This window comes from Molothrus ater, chromosome 8 (assembly GCF_012460135.2).
Source record: "Molothrus ater isolate BHLD 08-10-18 breed brown headed cowbird chromosome 8, BPBGC_Mater_1.1, whole genome shotgun sequence".
Lineage (NCBI taxonomy): Eukaryota > Metazoa > Chordata > Aves > Passeriformes > Icteridae > Molothrus > Molothrus ater.
This window is the reverse complement of record NC_050485.2, coordinates 9,417,890-9,444,223: the sequence shown is the minus strand read 5'-3', so window position 1 is coordinate 9,444,223 and position 26,334 is coordinate 9,417,890. Positions and strand designations below refer to the sequence as shown.

Here is a 26,334-nt window from a genome sequence, read left to right as displayed (position 1 = left end):
TGCAGCATGTTACTGACTGTGCTGGCATTTGGAGAAGTTATGTTGCAAACTTGAATTGTGAATGTCGCTGTTGCTGGGCCTTGTCTTTGTACCAGCCTAAGGCCAGAACAACCACATGTTGTGTGTTTGAGCGAATCTTTATGCTAATGTGCTGTGAAGGTAGACTTGAGGCAACCAAAAACCACTCATAATATATATCCTTTTCACTTAATACAACAATTGCTATTCTTCTGGCTATAAACTTTATAACTAACAAAGTCCTAGTTTGAGAAAGGTGTTGGAAATACAGCAGGCTAGATTCTAATCTCCAGCATTGAGATGATTTCTGTAAGGTTCGGCCTGTTAGCAGGTGGACAGAGACAAATAAATAATAAATTTAATGCTCAAAGTGTGCATGGTGTCCATAAGAAGACCTCATCTCTAAATCAGCTGGGTGGTAACCATAGCTCAAAACTGTCCATCACAATGTTTCACATACAGAAAAGAACTGCTGATCTAGGCAGTCACCTTCGTGATATCAGTGTTGGTAAAAATGCTTTAGAAAATAATAAAGAAAGTTTTAGTTACCAAGAAATGCATACTATCCCAAGAAAACAAGAGGATTAGACCCTTGAGACAAAAGGATGAAGGTATAGATTTAAATAAATAGGCAATATTTAGCTTTAGAAAGCATCTAAGTTGTTGACAGAAAAATATGAATATGATATTAAGCTCTTCTAAAGCAAGAGAAATGGAATCACATGAGAGTTCCAAACATTTTGTGTGTGCCTGTAAAACTCTTGAGTTTCACTCTGAAATGGTATTTCTAGTGACATACAGTACAACTAAGTTTTTAACTCCCCCATGCTCTCTTGCCAAAGGGAAGTGTGAGCTAGGAATAGGACTTTCAAATCCTTAACTGGCATCATTCATTCCTCAAATTAATTACCTCCCAGCTCCTGGACTTGAGGACCATCCAGTGGAGTCAGGGACAGTCCAGACTGTGCTTTCAGCTACTCCTGTGCATATCTAGGAATAGAGACAGATGCCAAAGCTGAGGCAGATGTTAGTTCTGTGAATTTTAGTTATAGCCAGCAGGTGTGATTTCCACAGGGAGCTTGCTTTTCCTGTAAGAATGACAGCCAAATGTTTCAGCTGCATGGGATCACAGAGTGCACATCCTCTTTGATACTCATTCAGAAGCAAAAGCTAAATGGAGTTTGGCTCTTAATTGTATTGACAGCATTTATTTTCTCATGTAAACATAAAATGCTTTGTCACTCTCTCTCTGACACACCCTAGCCTATTCTTGTTTGCTGCACGGAGCTCACTCTAAGTCAGTTCCTCCCTATTATTTCTGGGTCCCTGGCCTTTGCACGCATTGTGTGTCTTGGAATATATATTTAAAAACACCTTTCATCTTTCCTTGCAGTTTATGGTGTCTCTGCTGTTGTTCCCATTTGTGGGACTGCAGTGCCTACATCTACCTGGCCTCTGCACCATCCAGTCACACGTACAGGTGCACGCCTCAGCATGAGTCGCCTTATCCACATCTTTGTGACCAGAAGCACGGTTCTGCTCCATGCACCTGCACACACTTCTGTGATTTGCAAGTATTCAAGAAACAAGGAGCCACGAGCTAGCATCTTATTTTCTTGCTGGGATATATTTTTTCCACTGGTACTTCTCAAATGTAACATAAGGTCATTAAACATGGAAATAACACCCTTCTCTGCAGTATAGAAATTAGATACTTGAGGGCTTCTGAATGTGCAAATATTTGTGTTTCTGCACAGTCAGGTGTGTTTGCCTACTGCCCTTCAAAGGCAGGAAGTCTGTGTCACTGCAGACTCACAGTAGTGGATTCTTAATGGGGATCCCAACCCAAACTGACAGATGTTGGGTGTAATTTTTTTAACCTGTCAAGAATCATCTTTTTTTCCTTTTCATTTTATTTTTATTAACAAGATACAAGGAACAAAGTGCACTCAGAAGGAGGCGTAGAATGCAGTGGCAATCACAGCTATTCCATAGAAAAAAGATGCAGAAACATAAGAAAGGTTTAGTGAGTTTTTAATTGCGGGTGGCAGTCCATGCATAATTTTGGGGAGAAAGCTGATGAGAGCTGCACGTTTAATTCAGAGTGGCACTACTGCATTACCTTCACCCAAAATCAAGATCCACAGGAAAGCGTCTGTATCTGTTCATGTTGGAGGAGCAACCTGAATTCTGCCTTCCATGACAGATGCACTCCCATGAGGTCATGAGAGAGTCACTGTCCCACTGTCTGGCTCATTTCTCTCATTGTAAAACATGATTTACTTCACTTATTCCCACAGGTTTTGTGGCCCCATTTGTAATGGAGAGTTTAAATCGTTATTTTACTATTGCTCTGGCTGGGAAATCAGGCCTGTCTTTCTCACTGTGTGTTCCCTGTTCGTTACACACAGGCAGAACTGAAACCTGGAGAAGCCAGAGAGTCCAGCTGCTGGGTGGAGGGTTTACTGTGGCTCCCAAATACCCTCTTGCTGCTCTTGTTGGCTCAGGCTGTTTTTGTAAACATTCACAGGCCCTCTCCTTTGGATTGTTCCTTAGAGCAAGATTTTCTTTTGATGTGAAACAGGATGTGTGTGTTAATTAATTTATTTTACTCAAGGTAGAAAATTACAGCCAATGCTCTTTGAAGAGTCCCGTGACTCTCTCTCTCTCCCGTCGTGTAAACATTCAGGCAATTTTGGTTAAAATGTTTATTTTTTTTAAATTATGCATAAATGTTAAACTGGCTTGTTTACAGTGGAGAGGTTTTACAGGCTCTTTTAAAAATATCAAGGTCATCTTTAAACAGTTACTATTTAAACTGAGGAGGTGAAACACTGGACCTAAGACAATTCAAAGATGAAAAAAAATGAAAACCAGTGTTTTCTGCTAACAGGTGTTATTTGAGAGTTTTGTGCTGGTGAAAGTGATGGTAAATACTCTGGAGATATTGCTTCTTCATCTACTCCTTTGTATTTGTACTGTGGACATTGTTAGTGAAAATACACCCTTCCTGCCTTAGTCCTAAATTTGAAAGGACTTCTGCCTGGTGATGACAGGGAAGCACAGGCTCTGTAAATGTTGATTTCCTGAGACTGCCAGGAGAGGCCAGTTCATGCCAATTTTGGCAGTGACGTTTGTGCTGTGGAAGTACACTACTTCATGGCTTATAATGGACCAGGAGCTTTGATGATTAAATGTTGCTTGTAATGTCTCCCAGATTCAGAGTAATCTCTTAGGATAAAAATGTTTGAGAATCCCAGTGCTGGATGATTCTGTCATGTTACATATTCAGTACTCCCATGAGGGCAAGGAGCACAGGGTGTTCTTAGTGAAAACCAAAAACTTTCAAACTGCAAGCTTAACAAAATTAAGAATAAACCCCTGTATTTTTTAAATAGCTTTCTATTATTTTGTGCTAACATTAAATAACTCCACTCATGGTTTGATGTTTAATTGGTAGGGTGCTATGATTTCAGAGTTTAAAACTGATCTCTCAATGACATGCTACCAGATATGCACAGTATTTTACCAAACAAGACCAGACAGATGTCTTGTTCTGAACAGCCTGCAGTTTGAGATTGATCCATCAATATATTATATGACAGCAAATTCCCCAAGGGAATGATTTGGTCTCTTTGTAATCTCAAGAGTCTGCACACACTCACGGGTATCTTTGGTGTTAAGCACTTTTATTCTGGGGCAATAATCCACAACCATTTAAATCAAGAACTAACAGAAAACTCAATGGAAGTTTAGTATCTCCCCAAGGACTGTGCCATAAATTCAACTGAGATGACAAGATGACAAAATGGACAGTGTGAGATACATTAGTTTATCTTAATTTGAATTTAATTCAAATAGAACTAGTAATAGCCAAATGTTTTGATGATTTTGGTTGAGAGTTAAACTGGAGGTTTTCTCAGTGATCTCTGCTCCATTTTAAACAGCAAAGAAACAAAATTTGTTGCAGCTGGCACTAAATGGAAGTCTTTTCTTTCAGCAGTAGCAATAGATCGCATTGACCGATCACTGGAAACCAAATGCTCATTTCTCATTCCTTTTGGTTATGGGTGAACCCCAGTAATGAGGGAGTTACTTGTTCATATTCTTCTCAACCCCCTGAAAGGCAGCATTCAGATCTTGTAGTCTGTCCATGCATCATCTTTTTTGCAATATTAGCCTTTCCTTTGACAGGGACCTTACCTTAAGAAGAGGGAGTCTCCATTCCAGAATGTGGCATTAGTTTTCAGTATTCATTCAGTAATCAATACCATTCAGCATGGTGTATGTATAATTCCATACAATATTTTAAGTTGGTAGAGATATTTGGGATATAGGGAGAAATCTGTGTTCATCCTTTACGTAACAGTCATTGAGTCATGCCATCTTGTTTAAACAAACAGTGTGAATCTTAAAATAGCCCTGAACATTCCACTGCGATGGCCATATTCAAATGAATGTTCAAGATGTTTCCCCACTATCGTATACCCACAGAGTAACCCTTCAGTGACAGCAGAGCTGCCTGGAGTCACTATTAAGCTAAACTGGGCACTGATCATATGGATCTGTCCACTTTCTCTGGTGAAGCTGGAAAATCTGTTTCTCTGTCATTCATCCACCAAAGGAGGCAACAGAAATTAAATGTTTTGAGGCTAAGCTCATCTGATAGTGATTTTAGCATTCCAGTTACTGTTACTGGACAGTTATTAAAGGAGTTTGTGGAACATGACCTTGTTGCCATATAACTGGTGGGAAACCCTGCTCTTCACCCGATTAACAATTGACACTGGCCAGTTTCAAGAAGATAGAAGTGAAAACTTGTGTTTTTTTAATGCATTAATATTCTTACAGATACAGAACTAGAGGAAGTTTTTACTGCTCACATTATTTGTCCAGCTTTCATAATCCTTACTGTTTTCTATAGGGTCCTATGGATAAGTTTCAAAGGATAATTTAGATGTGATAAAAGCATAATATGTTGTAAAACTCATCAGTTAAGAGAGCAGCCAGCAGACAGTGTAGCTCAGCATTCAAAAATTGTTTAGTGATGTCTCTCTAGCAAAGAAAGTTCCCAAGAAGAATCCGTAAAGGTGAGTCTTCTGGAGCTCACTCAGTTTCTAACCCAGAGCTCATGCTATTATTGAAGGGACTTGGATTTTCATGAGATGAGAAACGTAAAATCAGGCTGTTGTAGCCCATTCTGTATTGCTTTGTGGGTGAAGTACTCAGCTCTTCCAGACTATCCACGTGTTGTCTTCCACTAGGCTTTGCCTATATTATATGTAGTTGTGCAGGAATCCATAATAGCTTGTGAAATCAGTCAATAAACCTGATATTGATCCCTTATTAAGGTAGGATAGGGCTCTAGAGAAAAGACAGTGTGGAGTGAGCTTTTGCCAGTTAAATATGCAAAATGTGGACTAAATGCTTCCACTTCCTAGCTGGGGACCTAGCCCATGCTTCTGAAATCCAAAGCTGCAAACTCTTCAAGCTGAGAGGAAAATACCTGGTGTCTAGGTGACTTGGAAAAATCCCAGGGAAAGGCATGTGCCCCCATGGCTCACTAGGGGGGCTGGGGAAGAAGGCAGGCTGCCAGCAGGTACACAGAGCCTGTCCAGAAGCACCCAGGCTCTGAGACCCTGCCAGACACAGCTGCCTCCTCCTTGGTCTGAGTTCCTGGGGCAGTGACCCACAGCACTGAAGAGTAGAGATGTACAGAACAGGGCTGGCCACTTGGTCACACTACCTATACTGACCCTGTCTCATAACAGTAGAAAGCACTCAGAGACATTAAAATAGAACAAATTTGCAATGAGATCAGGTTATATGTTTTATGAGCCATATAATTAACATGCGACACTCAGAGCCGTGGGATATTATTGACTTAAATAGCTTAGTAACTATCAAAAAGGATTAGGCGTTGACATGAAACAGAATAGCATGTGCACTGACACAAGCTAGGATCAAAATTACAGGGACTACCAATCCTGGTGCTTCAGGGCATATTTTGATCATCAGCTTGGGGTCAGGAGGAAAGCCAGCCTCTAATCAAGAAGCATGCAATATGCACATGGGTCATAGTTACATGGATTTCTTTATTGGCCTGCTTTGATTCCTTTCCCTTTTTCTTCTCTGTCTTCCTTTCATACCCTTCTCTTCCCCCTCTCTCACATTTATCATCTGGAATAGGTCACTACTGAAGACAAGACACTAAACTAGATGGATGGCTGAATAGTCCCTACTAATAGGGTAATTTAATATTTGCTTCTCTCCAGAACTCTATCGTTTATTTCAAATATAAATTTTATATTCATTCACTAAAAAGTTCCTCTCTTTCCAATCTTCTTTCTATGCATGCTACTTTTTATTTTTATCAGCCTCACTTATAAATCCTCAGAGGTAGCAAATGAATGTCAGTTTGGGAGAAGGAAGAAAACAAGCAGACATATTAAAGAAAATTGATTTTCTTGGTAGATACTCAACAATGGCGTAAATAAAAGAAAAAAAAAAGATTTTTTAATAGCCAAGATGAATGATCACCTTTGAAAATAAGGGGGCTTTCTTCTGTGAGCATGTGAGTCCATGAACAGTAATAATAAAACAGTGCTTCATTTAGTCATTTAGGTAACTCTGCTTTTTTTTTTTTTTTTTTTTTTTTTTTAGATTCAGAAGCAAGAATAGTTAAGGATTTCAAAACTTTTCCTCACCTGCCAAAAAATCTCACATTTTAAGATTATGGAATATTTCACACAATTTTAAATGTTTGGATGTTTTCTTTTGCATTTTCATTTGTTATTATACTGAAGTAGTGTCAGAAAGCCCCACACAATAGCAGGGCAGGTTGAATTTTATGCCCTGTAATATCTCTGTGAGAAATAAGACCTACCTGGACCTACTCACTTTAAAGAGACACGCTGGAGAGCAGAGACATAGAAAGAAAAATTGGCTGATTCTTTGTGGGACCCCAAGTTAACAGCAGAAATCCAGAAAATATCTGTTTAAAAACCAAGTCCTTTACTTTTGGTAACACTCTTTCTTCCTATCTGGTACTAGCCAGCACTGCTGCACTCAGCACATGGATACATGCTGCCCATGGGCTTGTTCAACCTTGCTGGAAAGATGCTATCATGCATCTTCTCCAGCGTCCTTCCCATTTTCCACAGTGGTCTGAATTCTAGTTAGTTTCTGTGAAATATTTTTTTAGTCCTTCACTCTGCTTCCCTAAAGACCAACGTTTTTGTGTAATTGCCTTCCCACAGACATTCTTCAACATACCAAAGCTGACCTTAGGCTCCATGGACAGATGGGGCCTGATCCGAAGTCCATTAACATCAGAGGAAATGTCCATTTACGCCCATGGGCTTTGCATTAAATCCTTTGCATTTTACTTACTTTCTTTAGTGCCTCTTACTCAGCTCCAGTTATTAAAATCAGATTATTAGCTCACAGATTCCTGACAGTTTAGAGTACTATATAAGCCAAACTGTGCTACTTCAAAGATAGAGACCAAAACTGCCACTCTGCTAATGTGAAATCTGCAGCTGGCTAGTACTAAAGCAAAGCTTTACTTTGATTTCAATCCTGCATATAACTCAGGTCAAGGAGCTCACTGTTCATTAGCTCAATTTCCCATTACTAGTGCACAGGCTCTCAAAACCATTTCTTACTGTTCAGATATTTTCTGGTCCCTGCAACATTATTCTGACCAGGCACCATCCAGATTCACCTCTGTTTGCAGTTTTGCTCTCAGTACAAGTAGACTGGAATGTCAGCCAGAACATCAATATTTCTTTCTGTTGACACAATACTCTCTTATCCATATTGCCACCCCTCCTCCTGCTTCATTTTGTCTACATTCCTTTTAAAAACTCTACTCCCATAATTTAGTCTCCCACTCAGTACTTGGTTTAATCAAGTCTGTCACTCAATTTATATCCCACTTCTCACTTAACACAAATTTCTCAGTAAGCAATCTGTTTCTGTAGCACTTGCTATGCAGAACACATGGTTAGCTTTTCTTTACGCACTTGCTCCTCTGCTCCCTTTCCGATTTCCAGACCTCACTTTTCCTTGTAGCACTCGAAGATGAGAAATGTCCTCTTCTGTCTCCCTCTTTTTACGTTCCTCGCGTATTTTTATAAGACCACTGCTATCAGAGCTTCTTAAATATCATGGGGTGCTTTGCGTAGAGCATAGAACACGCCGTGAGTCCAGTTAAAACTGCAGAATAGCTCTCAGTTTAATACATAGCTTTAGATAAACCTCTCCTGTTGCTGTACTTTTTGGTCATGGCTCAGCTGCTTTCCTCTGCATAAAAGTAAGATTCACTCCCTCTGGCTGCTTATTCACTACAGCATGCTAAAATTTAGTCCTAATCCTCCCCTCTCAGTTTTGTATTGTTGGAACAGAGCCCTTTTCCAGTTGCTCTGTGCATCTTAACACTGGGGAATGGGTCGCATGTTTCCTGATGACATCGCCTAGCTCAACCACAGCACAAACTTAACAGCTCACTTTTCCTGCACAAAGGACATCTAATGTCATTTTGGGTGGTGGAAATGCAGTGCTGGTTGTGTATCAGCAACATTGCCCACCTCTGTATATATAATCTCCCACTTGAATTTCATGTTATCAGCCAATTCCCCTGGTAAGGACCATGGGTTGTCAAACTGCTTTCCTCCTTGGCTGCAACTGTTCTGTTAAAGAAACTGGTGGACCACCAAATGAGGTTGTTGGAACAGTTTTATCTTGGCAGGAGCCTGATCAACTGATACCTGTTGGATAGATCATTTGTTGGTTCCCTGAATTATACAGCTGTGTCAGCAGGTTTCCAGGTTTAAATGCTGGCATGGTGTAAGACGCAGAATGCTGTTGTTTCATAATCACCTTCTAGAGGTATTGCTTTGTTGTAATGCTACTGTTATGTTGTCCTACTTTTGCTATCTACTTTCTGCATAGGAGGAGGGAATTTTTGCCCACTGCATCACTTCGGTGTAGTCTTTGCAGCACTGGGCTGGCTGCATTTAACTTGGAGACAGGGAGCAGGGGGGTTTATGCAGGTGGCTGCTGTCACTGCTTTTCATATGACTGAATAACATGATGACATGATGATTTCATAGTCCAGACATGGCGCAGAAATATATGGTACTTATACAGTACTCTTAATTTTCAGATCAGTTTAATGTGATCCTCCTGGCTTATGGTACACTCATCTGTCTCTCTGAATGTTCTTAACACAGCTTGCGCTCCCAATCACGCAGGAGAGGCCAGTGCAGCCCTTCCCTCTCTGGCTGGATCAGTGACTGCCCTATATAAATCTGCATATTAAGCAGATTTGGCAATTGTTCAGACAGAGACAGGCTCACTTAAGTAAAAAGAGAAAACAAACTTGCTTATGAAGGCACTGCAGCAGCAGGCTCAGATGCTGTGCTAGTGGAGACAGCACAGAGGCTGGTTTGTTTTCTTTTGTAGTTGGGAGACGGATGATTTCTGTTTGTCTTCTGCGTCCAAGTCCCATCACCATAAACCACGCGTGTGTGCGAATGCCGGTTCGCACTCTCTTAACAGTTTCAAGCCATTTCGCGTGTTACCGCTTTACCTCTGCACCAGATGGTTCATTTCCCCGGGGACTTCCACACGCGTCCCCAAGGTCGGGCAGCCTGACAGCGCTCGGGAGCACAGGGCCCAACTTTGAGGTGGATCCGCAGAAAGGCTTCAGGCCCCGCTTCCCCGGGTCGCGGGCGGCAGCGCAGCGCGCCGGGTTCCCTGCACCGTGCGCCGGGCTCTGACTGCGGTCGGGACGGGCGGCGGCGGCCGGGAGCTGCCGCTTCTCCCTCCCCGCGCACGGAGCGGCCGGAGCGAGCCGAGTGGCTGCTGCCGGCGGGCCGCGACACGCAGGGGCCGGGTGGCCCGGTGTTAGCCCCGCTGACGTGCGCCCGGGAGAGGGCGGCGGCGGCGGCTCCCTCTTCTCTCCCCTCCCGCCGCACGCAGGAAGCTTATCTGGCCGCAGCTGGCCCGGCGCCCCTCGCGCGGGGAATTAAGAGAAATACCCGCGGTGCCCCCGGCCGGGGTCTGCTCTCGGCCGCCTGCGGAGCGTGTGGGGAGGGGGCGCGCCCGCCGCAGTCCGCCCGCCCTTGGCGCGGGGCGGGGGCGCTCACTGCAGTGCCCGCTCCGCGCCCGCGGGCGGGGGGAGCGGCCGCGCCCCGGCTGCAGCCCCCGGCGGGCGACGGCGCTGCGGGCGCCCCGGGAGCGCCCCCGGCGGCCACACCCCGCGGCGGGCCGGGGCCGGCGGAGGGAGGGGGCCGGCGCGGGGTGTCTCCGAGCCAGTTCTCGCGGTGCTGGCCAGGCTCAGCCTCCTTCCCCTCCCCGGCGAGCGGTGACTGTGCACGGCGGAGCGGGGAGCGCCGAGCCGGGCGCCGGGGGAGCCCGCGCCGCCCCGCCGAGCCAGGAGGAAGGCCGCCGAGCAGCGCGCCGCCCGGCCCGTCCCCGCCGCCCTGCCCCATGCCCCAGCGACGCTGAGCCTCCCGCAGCCCGAACATGGCCACCACGGCAACGTGCACCCGCTTCACCGACGAGTACCAGCTCTACGAGGAGCTTGGCAAGTACGGAGCCTGCTGTGCGCCCCGCGCCGCGCCCCGCCGCCCGCCCCGGCCCCGGGACCCACCGACGCTGCTGGGAGCACTGTGCCGGCGACCCGGCTCTCCCGGGAGCCGGAGAAGGATTAGCTGTCGCGCTGTAATCCCGTTCTCCAGCCCCCCGTCCACCCCAGCGGCATAGCCGCCGGAGGGGAAGGTGTTCCTGCCCTGCTGGGTCGCCCCGCCGCAGCGGGTGTCCCTGAAGCCTGTCTCGGGCTGCGCGCTCCTGTTGCACCCCGAGATTTTCTCTCTTCCCTCCTTTCCTTCCTCAGGACCCTACTGCCCCGTTCTCCTTCCTGCACCGTCTCCCAGCTGCACGTTGCCGTTCCCTGCAACTGTTTCTGCGCTGGGACGCGGCACTGTTACAGCCACTCCGCGATGCTTCAGTCCCCACTTCCTTGTCCCTGTGAAAGGACCAGGTGCTGCTGCACCGCGCTTCTCTTCCCTCCCCGCTTCCTCGCTTCTTCCCTCCCTCTCTCCGCACTTGTCTCCGCATTGGCAGACTTGCTGCTGCACCCTAGGACAGGGCTTTGCAGGGGAGCGCAGTTGGGCAGGAAGGCAGTGCAGAAAGGGCTAGAGTAGGATTATGGGGAGACTGCTTTCGTGGGTGCTACTGCTCGCTCCCTCCCTTCCTGCACCAACTGCTGGGCTCTGCTGCATCTCTTCTCTCCAGCCCGGTGTCCCTGTCCCTCCCCAGGCTGCTGCAGCTGTGTGTCACCAAGCCCGGGCCCCAGTGCTGGTGCTCACCTTGATGCTCATTGGTTTGTATCTAGAGGTTGAGGAAGGGGATAAAAAGGCAGGACTCTGCAGTATTGGAAGGATTCAAGCTATTTTAGGCTCCCTGTAGGACTGACTGTCTGTGGGGCCCTTGTGCAGCTTCTGTTCCCCTCTCTCATAGTTGAAACATGGACATTTGTCCCTAGACGTGGGTTTGCATTCCTAATCTGAAGGACTTGGAATTTTCTGCTAGTTTTCTCATATTTGTCCTTTCCTCATTTCAGATCTTTCGTGTAAAGCTAGTAGTTGTTCTTTACCTGCCATGGTGTTTTTTGTTTTTAAAAAATAAGGGGCTGTTTCCAAGTGCTAATTGTGTAGTCCTGTAGATTTTCAGTCTCTGTCTTTTCACCTTGGTCTCTTGTATTCACTCTTTTTCCTCACAGAAATCCTTCTTCCCTCTCTCTCAGACCTCTTCTCCAAGAGTAATTATCTTTGGAATAGTTATAATAATATCAATATTTCCAGCTTGAGGAAATGTAGAAAGCCTTGTAGTTTTCTCCTCACTTCATTAATAGTTACATGTGTATCCCCATTTTGCAAGTGGGTTGAGGGATATAAGAGAGCTAGTAACTTCTGCAAAGTGTTGTAATGATTTTGTGACTGAGCTTGCACTTGAGCATGGGAGACACGAGTCCTTTGTGCTGTGATTGCCGGGGATGCTGTCTCTGGGAGATGGCCTTACCCCAGCTAGTGTTTGCAGCACTGTTTGGGGCTGTTTGTCTCTTGTTTATCAATGCCTTCATGTCCTGTTTCTGTGCCCATATGGTCTCTCTCTCCCCACACAATGTGCTCTTCCTACTGCACTGTCTGTGAGGGAGCTTGAGGAGTCTTCAGGAGGCTTGAGTACCATATAGACTTAAGTTTTATGCTGATCAGACAGCATACATTGTTCATCAGATTCTCAGGTGTTGTGTCCCTCCTCAGTATGTCTTCTGCCCTCTCCTTAATCTGGTCCACTCTGGGAACAGGAATTGTTGCTATTATAGTTTCATTTTCAGTTTCATAGCACCTACCCTCTTTATTTTTCTTCCAGGGGAGCCTTCTCTGTGGTCCGCAGATGTGTAAAGAAAAATTCTTCCCAGGAATATGCTGCAAAAATCATCAACACCAAAAAACTGTCAGCCAGAGGTTAGTGTCTCTATCTACCTTTCTTCCCTGTATTAGTAGGAAAATACTTCACTGGAGTTGAGGCTGTAATAAATTTAAGGGATCTGGAGTTGCTTGTTTCAGTCATTATTTTTAGGCATTTCAAAATAATTGAGTTGTGTGGCAAAGAGGAGCCTGAAAGAAGGTAGTGTGGGATGATAGAAAAATTCCTGTGTCTGGAAATGGATACTCTGTAAAGTGATGTTGTCTTTTTTCTTCTTGAGATCTTTCTTCTTCAACCTGAGCTAGAGGTAGATTCATCTATGTGTGTGTCTGTACCAATCACTCATAATAAAGAGAAGTGTTGCAGACTTATTTTGCTGAATGTCTTTTTTACCTAGGAGATCTGTCTTACCAGAACAGATGTGATTATTTTTTTGAAAGATAGATGCTATATGCCTTGCTCCTTTCATGCTGTAGTTGAAGGTGGTGTGTTTGGAAGCTAAGAGGTCTGCATTCAAAGGCAGAAATAGGATGGAGAAATCTTGCCAATTCGACGTCTCAGCATATTAGAACAAGGGGCTTGTGCTCTCATTACTCCTGGAGAATTACAAAACCTGAAGCTAAACTGTAGTGTTATGTAAAGAAGAAAAATCTAACTCTTCCAAGCTGTGAGTCTTTTGCTTTCCAGGGACATAGGTACGCATAAAGGGCAGTAGGCCATACAGAATGAGGGGAATGTGCATCCTCTGGTGTGTAGGGAATCACTACAGGGATTGCGTGGCTGGGGTGGAGGGGTGAGGGGGAGAACGAGAGAAATTGACCTGCAATGAAAGGTGCTGAAAACAGGGAGTGCAACAAGTTGAGATGCCAGAGGCAACTCTTTCTAGAAAAAGTGAGCAAGAAGAGTTGTAAGTCTTTAGAGGCCTTTCAGATTTCACAAAGTTAATGTATGAAGCCCTTGACTATCTTGCTAGTTGAGTAGAGGGCTTAGTGGGGGGGTTGACTGAGAAATGAAAGGGAAAAGCATGAGGAGAAAGCAAATGATCTTGAGAAATTATTTAGAAATGAATAATGTTTTACTAATCCTTACAAAAAAGAAAAATAGAATATGTATTCTCCTTTTTGCCAGAATATGAAATGTGATGATAAGAGCAGAAGACAGCTTGAAGAATAGTGAAAAAATTCCATTTACTGTAGTTTGTGTGGTTTGTATGAAGAAGTAATGTCAGTGGTAGTGTGCTGTGAAATGTGAAGCAGTGATTTTTTCTTTAGTTTTTTTTTCTTTTTTTTTTTCTTTTTTTTTCTTTTTTTTTTCTTTTTTTTTTTTTTTTTTTTTTTTTTTTTTTGTTGTTGTTGTTGGTGGTGGTGGTTTTTTCTTTTTCTTTTTTTTTACTTCTGGAAGCAAGCATATCTGCTAAGGTGTTTAGTATTTAGCCTGAGTGAGGTGGTTTAGGGGGCCAAGCAGTGGAGCCCTGGATTTTTAATGAAGTGGCTGCAGATCTTCTGAGAATCAGTGTCCCCTCAATGGTCACGTGACAGTGCCTGCTGATGTAGGTGGGATATTCAATCTCTTGAGTTCAAAATTAGTTCAACTTAATATGGGAGAGGTCTGAAGAGTGGCTTTGCTTTGCTGACAGCCATTAATGCCTTGTGTGCTGCCCAGACTTCCCTGTCCATCCTGTGGTGAGGACTAAAGCTCAGGAGAGCCATTTCTCAGACATTAGTGGACACCAGGCTCTTGGAGAAGGGAAGGGCAGTTTGATAAACTGATCATGAAGGTTAAACCTTTATCATACAAGGGACAGGGTACTGAAGTTAGCTCTGGAGATAAGAAAAATGGGAAAAAAATGCATGCTGAACGTAGTTGAAAATTCAAGAATATATTAGCTGAAGGCCAAAACTCTCAGAAAAACTGATTGAGTCAGTTTTTAAGTGTTTGGTCATTTAATGAGTTACAGAGGGAGAAAGGCATAGATTCTAATTGTTTTTTGTAGTAAGGTGATGACAGTTTAATGAACCAAAAGTAGGAAAAGTAAGTATGGGTGAATATAGGCTATGTTTTGATCTATACTTACTATTTAGATTTCATACCCTCCTATAAATAAAATACGTTGAGCTGCTAGCCTGGTCCTTGGCTACTCAACTCGAGGCAGCTGGCAATGATGTACTTTAAAATGTACTGGTTAGGTAGGGAAAATGTGAGGAGAACTAAGAAAGAAAATGTGTTTCTGCTACTACAGAGGAGTATCAGAAACAAGGTACTGGTCAGGTTATGTTGAAGTTTTAACTGAGAACTGAGGAATCTGTGAAAAGTGGATGGTGACTTTAGCTGAATATGTGGGTTCCTCAGTTATTTCAGCTGTGTTTGTTGAGAGCTCAAGGGGTAAGAACAAAAAGTACTTATTGTAAAAGACTTGAGTATTTTGATAGGAAGTTAGTGAATTCACCTTGGAATAGGTCTTTAAAACATCGAAGGAGAAATGTGTGCTATTTAGACATTGCAGCTGTAAATCAGTGATTAGGGAGATTCAATTCAGCAACCTGAAAAGGAAAGTCTTGGGAAAAGGCGTTTTAGGAAGCTGTCTCCCTAAGGAACAGAATTATGGTGTTAATTCTGCAGCATCTTGGATATGTGTTGCCTGATGTGTCCTTTCCCAAGCTGGCACTTCTCCTTGGGCTGTCCATGTCTCTGCCCATCAGTACCTCTGTCCAGGGCTCTCCTGTGCACCCAGCTGCACGCTGTCCATTGTGCAGGGTAACCCACCCTCCTGACCTTCCTCCCACACTGCTGGTTTTCTTCTAGGCATGGTCAGAGAGCCAGAATATTCCCTTACTATGGGGACAGCCAGCCCCTGTCCAATTTAAGCATAGGTACATTTAACATTTTATACTATCTCTAGCAGAATTTGAACCAGTATGGACACCTGATGCAGTAACTGCTACTTCAAGAGTCAGCGTCTTGCTGCTGCTGCAAGGTATAGCCCATTGCTGCTTCACAGTTTTGCCTGCTCTAGTGCTTTCCTTGAATCTGCAATGGTAACAGAGCCTTGCCCTCCTCCTGCAGTACTTCTTGTTACCTTTGTTTTTCAAGACTTGTGATGAAGAAATACTAGATAACTAACTGGGAAGTGCTGAAAAGCTTACTGTATGTGGCTGACAAGGGGGAAGAGGAATGCTTCAGGGTGAATTATATGCAGTGAAAGACTTGAAGAGGCATGGTGTTTCTCTGTGAAAGCAAGGAGGATGGACGGAGTGCTGGTCCTAACAGCTTCAGTCTAGTAAATGTCACCCATCATAAAATGCCAAGTCAGCAGTTGAGAGGAGTCTCTTTTTTATATTGTCGGTGATTTTTGGATGCCTATTTTCTCTTTTAATAAGTTTTGTCAGTAAGAGCTGGTCTAAATTAAAATTCGTATTTTGGCTTTAGTGAAGTATTTGCTATTATTCATGTTGTGTTGATGCTAAAGTCTGCCCAGTGAAGACCATGCCAAGAAGTGTAATGTTAAATAGGGTCAAATGCTTGTGGAAAGGGAGAGGAAATTCACCTTAGTCAGCGTTCAGCTGATACATAAGAGTAGTTGTTATTACACATGGAGGAAATACAATGCTTCAGTCACCTGAAGTTCCTATGGGATTGAATGCACAGACTTTTACCAGCACTATGGGCTGAGGGAAGTAATAACTGTAATTTTTTGGAAGTTGTCTTGTGGCTTTCACCAGAATACTTTTTTGAACGTGAAAATTCATAGCAAGTAGTGCTACAGTGAAGTTCAAATAAAGTAAAATTACTTGCAGTGATCAAAAGATCAAGAGAGAAGCAGCAGCTTCAGTAGCAGTAGGGAGATATCCCCAATTTAACTTGCTAGCATATACTTCAAGAGAGAGTCTGGCTTTTGAAAGAGGTAGGCAGAGCTTTAGGATTTGATAATTTTTAGGATTTTTTTTTATACCAAATAGTATTTAGTGATCTGCCACCACCTGTAGTATTTCTGCCCGTTTTTTTAGGTGTGGAAGGAAAAATCTCTGTGTATTACCTCTATTGCTAAATTTAATTTACTGTTGAAAATCTGTATCTTTTAACTCTGGCAAGTGACATCTCTTGATGAATGAATTAAAAACAGCTGTCTTGTAAGTTAGTCCACTTCACTGTCCTTACTGTGGCTTTGTTTTTGACTGTGAAATAGAGGTGGTTTCTCTCCCTGTTTTTCATCTTTCCAAATTTGTAAACCAGATAAAAATTTGCAGTCTACCAAGTTATTTTGTTGTTGTTCCTCTAGGAGATTATGTGGATTGTGGGAGGAGCAGGGAATTACTTCTGTGTATCAAACCCCAACAGGAAAAATACACTCTTTATACTTCCAACTCTCCTATTTTCCCACACCACTATTGTCTGGGCTTTTGGTTCTGTAGTGGTTGCAGATTTGGGCTTTACAATATGTTTTGTTGAAAGTGTCAGCAATAGTTCCCCTGGACACTAAAAACTTGAGCTTGAATGCTGCAGAGGAAGTCTAGCAGCATCAGTCCCTAACATCTCTCTTGATCTGGTCTGTACGTGTTCCTAGCTGCTGCTTGCATTAAAACTCCCTTGGCCCGCTCTTGAGGCTGCCAGGTTTCCAGCCTCTGTGGGGCAGGGCACGCTGCTGGAATCGGCTGTGTGCAGGTGTGCAGGCTCCTGCACTGCAGTGGGGCCGCCGGCTCTGCCGGGGCAGGCGAACCCAGCGCCCGCTCACAGGGGGCTCAAGCGCAAAGCCAGACTCGCAGAGAAATGTCCTCTCATGGGTGTCCTCTGCGTCTTCCTGTGTTTGCAGGTTGAGGACAAATGTCCTGTCTTGCAGAGGATGGCAAATCAAACTGTGCCTGCTCAGCCGTACTTGCTGAGCAGCCAAATCAGGTCCAGTGATTTGGTTTGGGAGAGAAGCTTTCCTTCCTGCAGCATGGGCTGAGTGAAGAGCTTCCCTGTGCCCCAGCTCCACCCCGTGCCTCCCCTTTGCTGTGTGCAGAAGTCTGAGAGATGCTGGGAGCATATATAGCAGACCAGCTGCAGTGGGTTGGAAATTTTTAGGAGGTCTTTGCACTCATGGAGAGAAGCAGAGAGCAGAGTGCTGCACACCCCCAGAGCAGTGTATGAGGCAGGGAACTGCCTGGTGGAGCGACTGTAAGAGTCTGGGTGCTTGGGATGGGAGCTGCAGGGGAGGAATCAGTTGGTGGAGTGGACTTGTGGGTAGCAAGCAGCTGAACTCATCACTCTGCACCACAGCACACAAGTGTGGCAGGGGCTGGTGGTGAGGCTGCTCAGCTGATGTTAGAAACAGCAACCCTCTACCTCCCACCAGCAGCCTGCCTCCCCCTTTTCTTCCTACCTGCCTCTGCTTGCAGTCCCTTGCAGAGGGGAAGAGGGGTTCAAATGGTATGTATACACCAGTATGGGAAATTTCATTGGAAGAGGTGTTTGGAGAAGAGGAGGGCTTGTGCCAAAAAGGAGACCCTGACCTTGGAGGAGAGGCTGGACCTGGGAAATTAGCGGGGGCTGCTGAGGGTCGGCTTGGCTTTTTGCCTGCCCCAACATATCAGTACAGGCAGGAAAATGCCCTGGTGTGAGAGCCAGCAGAGATTGTCAGGGTGGTGAGTGGTGGAAGCCTTGCTTTACTGTGGCTCACTACGGCTAGAAGCTGGCTTCCTCCCACTGTGGATGTTAGTGATGGTTGGGGTTACCCCAGGTTGCCTCTCAGTTTACGCTGTATATTTTATAAAGGAGCTGGAACAGAGCAGACAGGATTTCAGCTTGTGTCTGTCTTCTCAGTGGTCACATTGAGTATTAAATTTCCAGCATTAACAATGGGGGGGGAAGTGGGCACACAGATTGGGCAGGAATTCCTACTGCCTCTGCACGAGGTTAGAGAAAGGAGCTTGGTGAGAGAGTCAGGTTTCTTGTTTTCCCAATATAAACTGGATTTGTGTATGGCAGAAATGTGATTAGACTAACTCCTGCACGTGTCCCAAAGCCCTTGGCTCTAGAGCATTTACTCTGGTCAGCCAGCCATGGTTGAAATATTTCTAAGTGTCCCTACGGTGAAGAGAAGGGTGTTGAGCAGCCTGTAGATATTTTGGGTAAGGAGAGCTACTTTGAGTTCTTGTAAGAAGGATCCAGTGAAAAAACTACTTGCTTTTTTTTGCAGTGTATCAAAGAGATTTCACTGTCTCCAAATTTAATCCTTCTCTGGACAGTAGCAAAATCATCACTAGCAGAGGGGGATTCATCTGTGGATCAGAAAGAAATTTTTAAAGAGTGCCCTCCTTCCCAACAATGGGTTAGCACCACTGTTCCACTGTTTTAAGGGAGTACTATGACAATATTTTTGTTCCTTTCCACGCCCTGCAAGTATTCTAGTTGTTCTTGCCCTCCAGATTGGGTGAAGACAGTTTTAAAAGGGAAGCATGCTAATGCAAAAATTTCTCTCCGCTGTGCTGTTTGTGAGCACAACCCTGACAATGAAGGCATCACCTCCCACTTTTTCTGACCTGTCACCTGTTTTGGTATTTCAGATGTTTCTTTTTGTTTCCTCTGTTCTTGAAATCTCCTGATTTTTACCAACATAACAGATGTAAAAAAAACTCACATTCATTTGCCAGCGTTTGACTATAAAGTGAACTATTGCTGTTGGCTTGGTTGGGCGAAGAGGGCAATATTGCCTGGCACCAGGGTCACCAGCACAGGAAAGAAGCCTTGAATGCTGTAAAAAAGAAATGTGGAGTATCTCACATCACTGTGTGGTTGCCTGCAACTGAAGTGATGTCAGTGCTCAGAATAGTTATCTTCAAGAAAACAGAGGTGCACTGATTTCTGATGGGCAAATGCATCCTTAAAATTTTGAGTAGCTCGCTAGATGTTTTGGGGTTTTTTTTTAGTGTATGGAGGAAATGTGACCCTGTAACTTCAACCGCAGTAGTTGCTGCTGATCTTTATGACAATAAGCTTAATGCTTCAAAAATTGGGGCCCTATGAATTAGGCTGACATCATGCTCCTTTTTATACCTTATTAAATTTAAATACCACTTTATACTTTGGCAACATCTCCCCAAACATTCTGGTATTGCTGCCTGCATGATTTTTGGAGACCAGTTGCAGAATACCTCTGAACAAATGGGCTGGCAGTATCTTGGAAGTAAGCTTTCTGAACACTAAGGGTAGCCAAAGATAAGTGGAGCATGGATTTAACTTTCTGCTGAAACTGAGTCTACAGTTGTTAGATTTTATTTCCTTGTAGCTTTTTTCACCTTTTACACTTCATCTGCCTTTCTTTCCTTTTTAATTTTGAGTTCAGTTTGAATGTTCATTTGTTTCTCATGGATCAGTTACTTTAACCTATAATTATATTAATTTATAATTCTTTGATTGAAAATAGCCCTTTAGTAATGCTGCTTTACTCTCCTTCCCTCCCAGAGAATATTGTACAATTTCTGTTGCTCCCACAATTTAGATGACCAGACTGGGAAGTGTGGATGTTGGTGCAAACGGCTGATTACTCATGTCTGGGACTAATACAGAGATGCCAGGAGAGCTGGTCAATATTGTACCTTGCCTTTTTCTGATGGAATCAGGAGAGGAGGAGATCACCATGTGGCTTTACTTCTGGTGCCAGGATCTGTCTCCCTCTGCTCCTGGCAGAGCCAGAGAGAGAATTCCCCATCTCTGAGATGTGAGTTGAGTAAATGCGATGACATTTCAGAGAATGTGTGCACGTATAACTTTCGCGTTCTGTTCCTGAGAGCACGAGTTACATGTCTCTCTGGTGACCCCCTGTCCTGCTGCTCCGTCCAAAATTCCCATCCTGAGTTAGCTGCTGTCCAAGCCTCTACAGCCATGAGCCCTTGTCTTACCTGTGCCTGGATTGTGCTTACCTGTGATGCTGGGACAAGTCCAGGTTAGTGTGGTGCTTCAGAGAAGGTTGCTAGCTAATCTTGTCTCTTTGCTAGAAGCCACAGGTGATTTCACTGTTAAACACAAAACTTTTCTTTCTGGGACAGCAAAGGTAGCATCTCTTTTAGCAAAGCTATTATTTGTGTGATTCTGTCAGAGTCCCAAAAATTGAGCTGAGAATTGTCTCAGGCATTGTGGGAATGAAGACACAGTTAATTTAAAGAAGAACAAAGACCATGTAAACTTATCTCTAAGGAAGGACTATGCTTGCGAAGATGAGCCTGGGAGCGGCCGCAGCTCTTTGAGGTCTACGAGCCAAAGGCTAAATGGCAGATCAGGCAGGGAGTGGCAGCCTGCCTGCTGTGGCAGAACTGCTGGGTTATCTCTGGGGGCTGTTGCCATGATGACAGTGGCAAACAGGGACTGAAAAATTTACCAGATGCATGTGAGCCAAAGGATTAAACTTTCTCATAGGAGAGAAGGGAGGGGAGGAGGGTGAGTGATGAATTAACGAAGAGCAGTATCCTAGTGAGAAATACCAGGCTCACTTTGCTATACTACTGGGATGGCAGGGGGGAATGCAGACTGGCATTCCTCCTCCAGTCTAAACTCTGAGCAACACTGCTCTAATAGATTTCCTCTTTGAAGAGAGGGTGAATGCACCATCCTTTCACTGCATCTGTCATTGGGATTTGCATTGCTTTGGCAGGTGGAAAGTAAGAAGTGGAAAAAGATGGTCTCTCTTTTTTAGTCTTTTTTCTCCCTATTCCCTATACTTACAAGTAGGTCTAGTTCTTTACTTTGTGCTTAGAGATTTTCTGCACTAGAGTTCGCGGAAATCAAGTTTCAGTTTTGCCTTCAGGTTGCAGACTATCAAACATGGTGCTAACCAGCCTGCACTACTATCATCGATGGCACAAGACTGTTGTCATTGAAAATGTCTGATGCAAAACCATACCAGCTAGTAGTGGTCTTGACCCTGCATATGCTTTTGTTCCTTTCCCAGAGCTGAGGCAGTGTCCCTGCATAGCAGAGTTGATAGCATGGTGGGCAGGCAGTGCATGAGAGAGGCTAAGCTTGGCAGTTTTCCCTCCTCTGGAGTCTAAGGAAGTCCTGTTACGACCCTGTGCTGCAGCCTCCTTTGTGGAGGTTGACAGCAATAAGGACTGGTCCTAGAAGAATTAGTGATTTGCAGCTGGCTGGGGAGCACAGAGCTGGTGAGGGGGTCTCTGCGCTCAGTGCCCAAAATCTCAGTGCTGTTATTTTGCTCAGCAAAATGTGGTATCACTTCGTTGTTTGCAGTACTGCAAATTATTATGATACCTACTTGCAGGCAGCTTCAGGAAAGACCTACTTGACTGTGCCTGGAAAACTTCTGAACAGCAATATACTAGTGTAAAATGTTTGTCTGAAGGCTTAGTAAGATAGAATTGTGTTAATAAAAACTAGTTTCATTCTAGAAGGGCTTCTTCAACTTAAAACATTTATTTACGGAATGAGACACTAATATCTATGGAAATTATTGATATATATATATATATGGTCTTTCCCACCAGGCCAAATCCCAGTGGACTTTTTAAGCTCCTGTGAATACAAGCCATATGTGAGGACAAGGATTTTAGGCCTCCAAAGCCAGTTCCTGAAAGCCTATGGAAAGGATTCTTTCCTTTCCTTCACTTCTACTCCTCTTCTAGGCACCTGAGTTAGCTGGTGTAGGCTGCAGCTTTGTCTTATGAAGCAACTCAGTGTTTGGATGTGCTTTATCTTCTGCAGTTACTGTGTCATCCCCGATAAGTCAGTTGGTGTAGACTGTGGTAAGTGATAGCTGTGAAGACAGATGTCATTTCTTGATGTTGAAGACAACTCTTTTTTGAAAGAGGTTTTCTCAATCCCAGGGGAGCAGTGAGAAGAGGAGAACTGTCTGACATAGCCTCATGTCTGAGGTGAAAAAAAGGAGACTGAAGAGCTAAATCCTTAAACTTTAGCGTACTTCCTCTGTTCCCTGTTCTTTTACAGGGACCTCTCTTTCACAAGGGGTCTCCTTGCCTGTGCAGCAGAATTTAGTTTGTAAAGTTTCCTGCAGCTCTGGAGATGGGTGAGATATGTGTGTTTATCCAGCTCTGTTTGCTGCTAGAGACCTGATCTCATACACCTGACTTGAAATGTGACTTCATAGGGGACAGTCCAGTGCTCTCTCTGCAATGCACTTTCTATATGCACATTTCAAATTACATGGGTACCCTGAAAGCTTTTTCAGGGAAAACAGCTGGTTAAAACTCATCCTATATTGGTCTCCAGCGCCAAATAAACTTTGTGTTTCTACTGTATTAGGGCAGCTGTCATTCTGAAAATGTCCATGTGTATCTTGGTTGTTTTTTTCATTTTTTAAAAAACTTTATTATTTCCTCATATCCCTTTATGTCAAAGCATATAACATTTCATAAGTAATGGGCCAAGAAATTGCCCATTGGCTGGAGGAAAAAAATAGATGTAAAAGGAGGAAGTTGTCTTTACTGGCCCCTGGAATGTTTTTCTGGGAAGCTACTAGAGAGTATGGCCTGGTGATGCCAAGCAGGACTTTTCTGTTGTTTGCCAAAAGAATTGATGTGCTGTTAAGTTTAATTTTGTCTGCCTCAGGGCCTGTCCATGTAAGCTTTGGGTATCAAATGTCCTCTGTTGAGATTGTGTCAGAGAGATTAGGAGCATTGAAGTTGCACAGCTTTATTTTATAACTGGTGCCTGTGCAGAGACAAAGCTTGATTGTGATGATGTGTTTCTTCAGTACAAGTTAAAGTAGTGATTTATAGCTCTTGTGTTACTTTAAATATTCCTGATTTTTGGATTGCAGATTGAAAAGTGGCTTTCAGTTCTGCCCATTTTTGTTTGACTTGTGTGTCATCTGGCCTAGAACCTGCCCGCTCTGCAGATTAGGGTATTGTGTTGTGTCTGCCGCTTGTTATGAAGTTGCCTGGATTAAAATTTTCGATGCAGAGCAATGATCCACAGCCTTCTCTGTCTGTCTGAATTGCTCTTGCACTTAAGGATGATGTAGAGGACTCAAGTGTTGGTCAGCTTGTCCTTTGTGTGGAAGCACTTCTACAGTAGTAGGCCAGGAGTTGAGCACTCATTTGTCTTCTCCAGACAGCCAAGTTCAGCAAGAAGATATGAAAAAAGAGACCCAAGGCAGTTGGCTGTTTTGCTAACAAGTTCAGGTGACTCTGGTTGCTGCTAGCAGTTTATGTTGCTGCAGAACTGGTTACAGTTTTAAGGAAGCACATTATGCCTTAACTCTTTGTGGCTATGTACATTTAGTTTCTTCAGCAGTCCTGAAGCTGAGCTTAAAAAGCTTTCCCTCCCACCACTTCACAAATAGTCAAGAAGTTTATCTCCCTGATGAATTATGAAGTGTTAATTGCTGAAGTTTTTTCTCATTTGAAAGCACAGCCAAAATTTCTTCCCATCTTGAAAACAAAACTTGGGTCTCATGGTTGCAGTTACCTTATCTAAAGGGGTGGCAGGGGTTGGCTCAGGAACAAGGCAACATGCAGCTTGATTGAGCCAGAGTAACTTAAATTCTTCCTTCTGCATCTTTGAATTCCTGGATCCTGCATTGCAGTGACTTGACACTGCTGAGATCTGCCTCCCTGTCGCATTGTTACCTTGTCTGCTCACCAGCTGTAGTCTGATACTTACTGAGCTGCTTCAGCCAAAACCACGACACCTGATGTGGTCAGCTGATGGGAGAAGAAGGGAACTTATGTCCAGAAATAAGCTCACTTGGTGTGGTTTCTCTTTGTTAGGCTGTGTTCTTCAGGACCCTCTGTGCATAGTAAGACAGAGCTGCTGGAGTTCTTGCACACATACAGTTGCTGTGAATGCAGCAGAGAAGGTGCTGATATGGCTGTGTTGCCTTTGGAGCAGCTCTGTCTCCTACTGTCTCACTGCGTGTCCACTTTAAGAGAGTTCATCTGCAATGCAGCTGTTAGCAGGAAACTTCTGTAAATCAAGAGGGAGTGAGTGCAAGTGAGCCCAGTGTCTGCAGTTGTGGCTGGGTCCTCCCCAAAGCACAGGGAAACTTGTTCAGAAAGGACTTTTTGCAGGAGGAGAAAGGGATGGCAGCACAGTGCTGATGGTAGGAGCCCCTCCCTTCTGTGCCTGTGTATGCATCAGCTGCTCAGGAGCAGGAAAACATGGAAAAGCACAATGGGGAGCAATCCTGGAACTGGAAAATCCTGTCATGCTTTTCCCCTCCTCACTCTGCCACAGTCTAACCAGGTGTTTGCTTAGGGCCAGTCCTGTCAGGATGTCTTTACAGCACACTCCCTTCTTACACAGGAAGTCCTTTTAGAATTTGGAGCTGATTGTGAGCTTCTGCATGCCAGTCACAAGTGCACAGAGGCCCCACGGGTTGCAGGTTTACAACTGTATTGTCTTTTGTTGCATGGCTGTCAGAGAGACCATGTGCTGGTGCAAAGGGATGATGCCGGGGAGAGAGTCCACAGGTGGAGTCAGTCGGAGTGCCCTGGCTGTTCAGGTGCTGCACCTGGCAGGCTGGCTCTGCTGCTGAGTGACTTGCTATGAGGGGAAAGGGGAGGAGAAGAGCCATGTGTGCAGTAGCCCTCCTACAAGGGGGGCTGATGAGCTGTCTGAGGGGAACTCTGAGAGGATTGCAGCCCCTCCAGCACATGTCAGGTAGGCTGGCTGGGGAGCCTGTGGCTTTAAGCATGTGGCTGAGGAGTGGACCACTTGTTATTCTGCTCTTCCCCTGCCTCTCCTCTGCTTCCCCAGGAAGTAGAAGCTCCTTGAAGCTGCCTGGCTATCAGCTATGACAGGAGCACTTGTACAATTGCTTCCTGGTTCCCCATCCACAAGTTTCTGAGGATATTCTGGTGAAGAAATTCCTTTGTAGCTCACAGGGATTGCTAGGGCCCCTTAGGCCATTGCTGGAGAGGGCCCTAAAGGACCTTCCTCCAAGGTGGCTGCAGCTTGTGGGGAGTGCATAATGCTTTTCATTCTGGTACATTTTGGCAAGGGTTCTTCCTTCACTGTATTTAAAAGTATTCTGGGCAGACTTGGTTCCATATTTCTATTTCAATTTCTTTATTTTTCCACTTGGGAAAGCATTTCCAATTGACAGTCATTGATGATGCAGAAAAAATTGATGTATGATTCAACACCAACTTTTCCTCCTCTGCTTCCTCTCTGCCTCTCCTGTTTTCTGGACATTTGTTGTCCCTCTCGTAATAACCAAATTGTGCTTACTGTGTGTAAGCAATGTTCCCTCCCCTTTTGCTGGGGGACTGTCTGACTTGTTGTAAGAAGTTATTTTTAGGGTTTGCTTCCTGGGATATTCTACCCGTGGCCAGTTATGGTGATGAAAATGTCACTGAGATGCAGAAAGGACTCCCAATTCATTGATAGCATGCCTGATCTTTCTTTTGTAAGGGTGCCCATGGAGATCATGAGTTCCTTACAAATACATTGCCAGCACTCAGGGACACAGCCCCAGTGACTGTACAGCATAACTCCCTGTTAAAAGTATAATGGGCTTCTGAATTAGCCCCGGGGAAAAGAAGAAAACAAGAAAAAAGAAATTAAAAATAAGTAAAGCCTTTCTTTGGTTGCAGTGGAGTTTGTTTCTGTCCTTTTTATTTTTTGTATATAGGGATGTCAGTGCTGCAGAGCTGTGTGTCCGTGTACAGGCCAGTCCCTCACAGTCAATTTGCTCCTTGTACTGGATGTATTATGTTGCACTGGGTTGCTGCCAAATGGCTGGTCTAGGCTAGAGGAGGTGTGTGCTTATTCTTTTGAAACACCTCTCCCACCCCCCAGGTCTGTGGCTTGCAACGCCCAAAAAAGTTGATCTTTATGGCCACTGTAGCTAACAAAGCATGAATGTAA

General features: G+C 44.4%; 1 protein-coding gene across 14 annotated transcripts in view; it reads left to right on the top strand.

Moving 5' to 3' along the window:
* The first annotated feature begins 10,382 nt into the window (after positions 1-10,382).
* The window catches only part of CAMK2G (calcium/calmodulin dependent protein kinase II gamma), a 116,101-nt gene continuing 100,149 nt past the window's right edge, over positions 10,383-26,334 (top strand). For 4 of the 14 annotated variants that reach the window (XM_036385285.2, XM_036385283.2, XM_036385286.2 and 1 more), the window contains exons 1-2: positions 10,384-10,616; positions 12,460-12,554. In XM_036385285.2, coding sequence (XP_036241178.1) covers positions 10,552-10,616; positions 12,460-12,554 — 160 coding nt within the window. In that variant the 5' untranslated portion in view covers positions 10,384-10,551. Of the gene's footprint in view, positions 10,617-12,459; positions 12,555-26,334 lie in introns of all 14 variants that reach the window. The other 10 variants (XM_036385294.2, XM_036385292.2, XM_036385295.2 and 7 more) reach the window with 4 other exon arrangements.